The 6,401-nt window shown below is 39.9% G+C and overlaps 1 protein-coding gene across 1 annotated transcript; it reads left to right on the top strand.

Annotated features, from left to right (window-relative positions):
• The first annotated feature begins 3,049 nt into the window (after positions 1-3,049).
• LOC100294667 (ATP-binding cassette sub-family F member 2) lies at positions 3,050-5,918 on the top strand. The gene is given in 4 exon segments (XM_009238690.3): positions 3,050-4,170; positions 4,173-5,011; positions 5,014-5,182; positions 5,185-5,918. Coding segments are annotated over 4 exon segments (1,860 nt in total). The 5' UTR covers positions 3,050-4,052.
• Positions 5,919-6,401: the final 483 nt, after the last annotated feature.

Genomic DNA, 6,401 nt, shown 5'->3' on the forward strand with positions numbered 1-6,401 from the left:
TTCTCTTTCAAAGGCAAACCCGATTTCTTGGTCTTTAAATGTACCTGAGAGGGAAATTAGATTAACATTTACACAAATCTCAGGAAAGGTGTCCTACCATTTTTGTAGCATATCCTTAATAGCATTATTACTTATGTGAACACTATATAATTTTTTGGAGTTTTATTTTTCTTACCATCTTGTGCCTCTCTGTGAAGTTAATTCATGTGGCATTAGTTTATCTGATACACATCTCAAAGTTAGTCCATATAAAACTGAACACCTGAACCCACCCTTCCACAACGGCTCACCTGAAATCATCCCTTCCTAGCTGATGGCACGTTCCATTCTTTTTGTTGCTCAGGCAACTAACCTTGGAGTCATTCATCCTTCACTTCTGTCTTTCTCTTCTCTCTCTCTCTGGATGTTATTAGAAACAGGTTCTTCAACATAAAATATCTTACAGTTTCAGAAAGTTCACAGATACCTTGAAGCCTAGAAACTTTATGTAATTTATCTTAAGAACCTCTATCAAATGCCTCTTCCAAGTTTATAATCACAATGTATTTTAAAGTTTTTATTGTAAAATGATATAAAATAAAATATAATTATTTTCTAGTAAATAAATGATACATTAATAGTTGGTTCTTTTAATCAATAGAAATGTTACCTTAATTGGCACTTCTCATTTTCTTTCCAAGTATTGATAATAAGAAAGCCTTGTGTGGAAAATTAGTCATGAAGGCACTTAAGAGTCAGTCAAGGGACTACGGATCTACCTTAACCAATTCTAGAGAACCTGGGTATTCGTAGTATGACCAAAGGATGGGGCTTCTGTAGCTCACCAGGTTTTAAAGCTGATTTACAACTGCAATATGAAAAGAGTGTCACTACCATGTATGCAAGAAAAGGATGTGAGAAAGTTAAAAAAAAATTCGCACTGGGAATCGTACTTTGGTAGGTTAATCAACAGCAACCAAGAACATTTTTATTATACAATTTGAAATTGCACTATTATCATATAAACTTTGTTGAGTGTGAAAAACCCTTGCTTGAGATTCTTAGTTCTTGACTTTAGAACTATGACAGTCTATCTGTTACTCAAGAATTATGCTTATCATTTTAAGTTTTAAGCGATAATAAAGGACCTGGATTATCTTGGTCATGTATCTTTTCCATTTCTTTCATAATATTATTTCTTAACGAATTATGTTTTTATTTTAAGGCTTTAATCTTTAATCATTTATAAGTGAGTGATTCAGCTTTTAAGTCAACGCCCCCAAATTTAAAACAATAACAATTACAGCATTTCAGTTGAAATATTGACTATCAACCCTCCGAGAAAGCAGAGGTAAAACTTACTTGCTATGAACAGAACAAATTGAATTTGGCCTCTTCTAGATGTATGTATGTGTTCTTATAGCAAAGTTGGGAAGTTCCAAAGAAATTTTAGTAATAATTAGCATAATTTTGGATTATAACTAACATACTTGGAATTCTAAATTTTAGAACGGTTTATGATTTAAGAGATCAAATACTTTATTTATTTATTTTTGAGACAGAGTCTTGCTCTGTTGCCCAGGCTGGAGTGTAGTGCACAATCATGGTTCACTGCAACCTCAACCTCCTGAGTTCAAGCGCTCCCAGGACCTCAGCCTCCCAAGTAGCTGGGACCATAGGCATGTGCCAATAGATTTTTAAAAGTCTTATTGAGTTAGGAATATCAAAGAAGCTAAAAAACATATGTGTTTGTGGAATTATTTAAAAAATAAGTAGCAATGTCAGAATTTGAGAAGTTATTAAATAGATACAATAATATCATTTTATTGTTAAAATGAAAGAAATGTTTTTATTTACCGAAACTAACATTGGTACAAGTTTCTATCATATTATAGTAAACTTTTAGAGTTAGAGGTGATTTTAGAGTTTGCTTCATTATAAATGAAGTACAATAAATATTTAGGAGTACTCAATATTGAGATAAAAAAATCCGAAAGTATTTTTCATCATTAATTGTGTTAGGAACTAGAAGTATAAGATAAATATATGATGCCATTTTGTTGTGGTCATTATCATACAACAAACAGCAAGAGGAATAAACCTTTTGCTATTGCTCTCTTTTTCCACACCACTGGCAGTGATTACTAACTGAAAACTATATATACATGCTAAAACCTGGGAGTGGTTTCATAATACTTTGAATACATTCCTTAAAATTGTCACTTTCACTTGATCTGAGTTGGCTGATAGGTGGAACTTACCATTCTCTATCCACAGTACAACATATGTGTCATAGCTTGTGATGTTGTCTGGCTAAGAATTATATCCTTTTTGGTTGACAAGATTTTAACAGTGTATTGTACAACTTTTTCTCTGGGATTGTCCAGTGCACTGCTGCTAAACATTTCAGCTTTCTCCTTAAACTGGCCCATGGCTCTTGAATAAATACAATAATACATCTTTCATATTTATAGGGAGTACATGGTATAACATACCTAACAACTTTCAGGAAGCCTAATAAATTATCACCAATTATAAAATTCTGAGTATAGGAAGTAATTCGTTTAGAAAAGAACATCAAATACCATTATTTAAAAAAATTAAGGGGCTAAGGGCATATTTAGATATACCTTTGTTACCCAATATAGCAGCCTATGATAATAAAGATATATTTTTTCTTTATTATTACTGATATAATGTAAAAGTCTCCTGTAAAGATCAATATGACATTTGAAAAAAAGAATCCAAGAATAAAAGCATGCATATATTTAGTGTAATATTCTTTGCTTTCCTTAACTTGGAACATAAAAGCCTTTTAGTAACTGATGTAAAATTCTTAAAATAGATTGCATTATCTTCAACCATATTATCTATTCCCATAGGTCATACAATGACAAAGTTTCCACCAGAATACCAGGAAATATACAAAAGGAGTCAGTACGTGGTATTGTTTTCTTCATGTCTTTTGGGAGAGATGTTAAATTTGATTCTGATTTTTAATGTAATATAATAAAAAAGATAAAGATATATTTCAGTTTTTAAAAGCATCATAAGTTAGGCTATACTATGTTAGGTTTTCTCTGATTTCGAGCACCATATAAAAGTGTGAAAGCTCAGATGTTACATTCCTACTAATATTCATTCATTGTTAAACCGTTGTTTTCTAGATCCTAATTGTTCTAGATTACAGCAATGAAAACAAAAGCAAAGCACATTTCTTGCTGTGGTAGGCAGCCTCTAAAATGGTCCCCAACGATCTCTGCCTTTTGGTACTCACATCCTTGTACAATACCCTCCCCCGAGTGTTTGCTGAACCTAATGATTCACTTCTAATGAAGATAATACAGGAAAAGTAATGCGATGCCATTCCAAGATTAGGTTATGAAAAGACTGCCTTGCTCAAGCTTTCTCCTGCCTTCTTTCTCTCCAGAAGTCCTCACTCTGAAGAAAACAGCTTATCTGGCATGTTCTGAGCTTCCTATGGAGAGGTCCATGTGTCAAGGAACTGATATCTCTGATCAACATCCAGTGAGAACCTGGTGCATGCCAATGGCCATCTACGGGAACATGGAAGTGTATCTTCTGAGACTTCCCAACTAGATGTACGAGTGACTTTGGAAGTAGATTCTTCCCCGAGTTGAGCCTTGGGTTGATTATCGTCTCTGCTAACACCTTGACTGCAAGATACCTTGAGTCAATGGCACCCGGCTAAGCTGAAACCAGACCTGACCCAGAGAAACTGAGATAATAAATGTTTATTGTTTTAAGCTGCCACATTTTGAGGGTAATTTGACACACAGCCATAAATAATGAATACAGTTGCCGTCATTGTTTATATTAAAATGTTTACACCAGACCTAAGGAGACATTTTGGAGTACAGGGGATACAAGAAGAAATGTGAACAGCATGGCAGTTCCTCAAAAAATTAAACATAGAATTAAAATATGATACAAGAATTTCACTTCTGGGTATATATACCTAAAATAATAAAAAAAAAATCAGGGACTCAGAGGCTGAGCGGGGAGGCCCAGCTCCCTGAAATAACAGTAACCTAACCCTGTGGGTCATCATCATGCCCTCTGACCTGGCCAAGAAGAAGGCAGCCAAAAAGAAGGAGGCTGCCAAAGCTGGACAGCAGCCCAGAAAAGGACATGAAGAAGATGGAGATGCTGTCACAGAACCACAGGTGGCAGAAATGAGGCCAATGGCAGAGACACCGCAGAAGTGAATTTGCTGACCAAGGAGCTAGAGGACTTTGAAATGAAGAAAGCTGCTGCTCGAGCTGTCACTGGCATCCTGACCTCTCATCCCTGCAGTACTGATGTTCACATTATCAACCTCTCACTCACCTTTCACGGTCAGGAGCTGCCCAGTGACACCAAACTGGAATTGAACTCAGGCCGTCATTATGGCCTCATTGGCTTAAACGGAATTGAAAATTCCATGCTGCTCTCTGCTATTGGGAAACGTGAAGTGCCCATCCCTGAGCACATCGACATCTACCATCTGACTTGAGAGATGCCCCCTAGTGACAAGACACCCTTGCAGTGTGTGATGGAAGTCGACAGAGAGCGGACCATGCTGGAGAAAGAGGCAGAGCGGCTGGCTCATGAAGATGCGGAGTGTGAGAAGCTTGTGGAACTCTACGAGCACCTGGAGGAGCTGGATGCCGATAAGGCAGAGATGATGGCCTCACAGATCTTGCACAGACTGGGTTTCACACCTGCCATGCAGCGCAAGAAGCTAAAAGACTTCAGTGGGGGCTGTAGGATGAGGGTTCCCCTTGCCAGAGCCCTCTTTATTCGGCCCTTCATGCTCCTCATGGATGAGCCCATCAACCACCCGGACCTAGATGCTTGCATGTGGTTAGAAGAAGAACTAAAAACTTTCAAGCATATCTTGGTCCTTGCCTCGCATTCCCAGGATTTTCTGAATGGTGTCTGTACCAACATCATTCACATGCACAACGAGAAACTGAAGTATTATATGGGTAATTATGATCAGTATGTGAAGATGTGGCTAGAGCTGGAGGAGAGAACCAGATGAAGAGGTTTCACTGGGAGCAAGATCAGATTGCACACATGAAGAACTACATTGCGAGGTTTGGTCATGGCAGTGCCAAGCTGGCCTGGCAGGCCCAGAGCAAGGAGAAGATGCTACAGAAAATGATGTCATCAGGACTGACAGAGAGGGTCGTGAGTGACAGACACTGTCATTTTATTTCCCACCATGTGGCAAGAACCCTCCATCAGTCATTACGGTGCAAAATGTGAGCTTCAAGTATACAAAAGATGGGCCTTGCATCTACAATAATCTAGAATTTGGAATTGACCTTGACACACGAGTGGCTCTGGTAGGGCCCAATGGAGCAAGGAAGTCAACTCTTCTGAAGCTGTTAACTAGAGAGCTACTACCCACAGATGGCATGATCTGAAAACACTCTCATGTCAAGATAGGGCGTTACCATCAGCATTTACAAGAGCAGCTGGACTTAGATCTCTTGACTTTGGAGTACATGAAGCGCTACCCAGAGATGAAGGAGAAGGAAGAAATGAGGAAGATCATTGGGCCATATGGTCTCACTGGGAAACAACAGTGGAGCCCAATCCAGAACTTGTCAGATGGGCAGAAGTGCCAAGTGTGTCTGGCCTGGCTGGCTTGGCAGAACCCCTACATGCTCTTCCTGGATGAGCCCACCAATCACCTGGATATTGAGACCATCAACGCCCTGGCAGATGCCATCAATGAGTTTGAGGGTGGTATGATGCTGGTCAGCCATGACTTCGGACTCATTCAGCAGGTTGCACAGGAAGTTTGGGTGTGTGAGAAGCAGACAATCACCAAGTGGCCTAGAGACATCCTGGCTTACAAGTTGCACCTCAAGTCCAAGCTGGTGGATGAGGAGCCCCAACTCACCAAGAGGACCCACAATGTGTGAGACCTCTACCTGGGCTCGCGTTAGGATCTCCATCTGGGAACTAACAGCTGCTACCCTGACCAGCTGCTCAGGACTGGACCCTGGGGCTATGCATCCTGCATTGCTGCAATATCGCTCCTCCAGCCTCTCCCCTGCCCCTCAACCTGCCTTGGTTGCACTCTCTTATCTACAGCTGGACAGTACTTGTTCATTTCTTGTCCTCCTTCCAGTTACATCTGTCCATGTCTGGACTTGGCTGGCTGTTCCCTCCAGCCCCTTGCTGGTTACCTTACTCTGAATGTGATGCAGTCAGAGGCACCTGTGGGTTAGCCCAAGGGCCCAAGCCCTAGATTTGGCCCGTGGAGGAGCTTAGGATCCTCGTTTTTCTGGGTTTTGGTGATGTCGGAGGAATACCCGCCAGTCCACTGCCCCCATTCCTTTTTGCTTCTGGTTTGGAGCTCTGGACAAGGACCTTCGTCCTGGTCAGTTTTTAGATAATTATTT

Source organism: Pongo abelii, chromosome 2 (genome assembly GCF_028885655.2).
Source record: "Pongo abelii isolate AG06213 chromosome 2, NHGRI_mPonAbe1-v2.0_pri, whole genome shotgun sequence".
Classification (NCBI taxonomy): Eukaryota; Metazoa; Chordata; class Mammalia; order Primates; family Hominidae; genus Pongo; species Pongo abelii.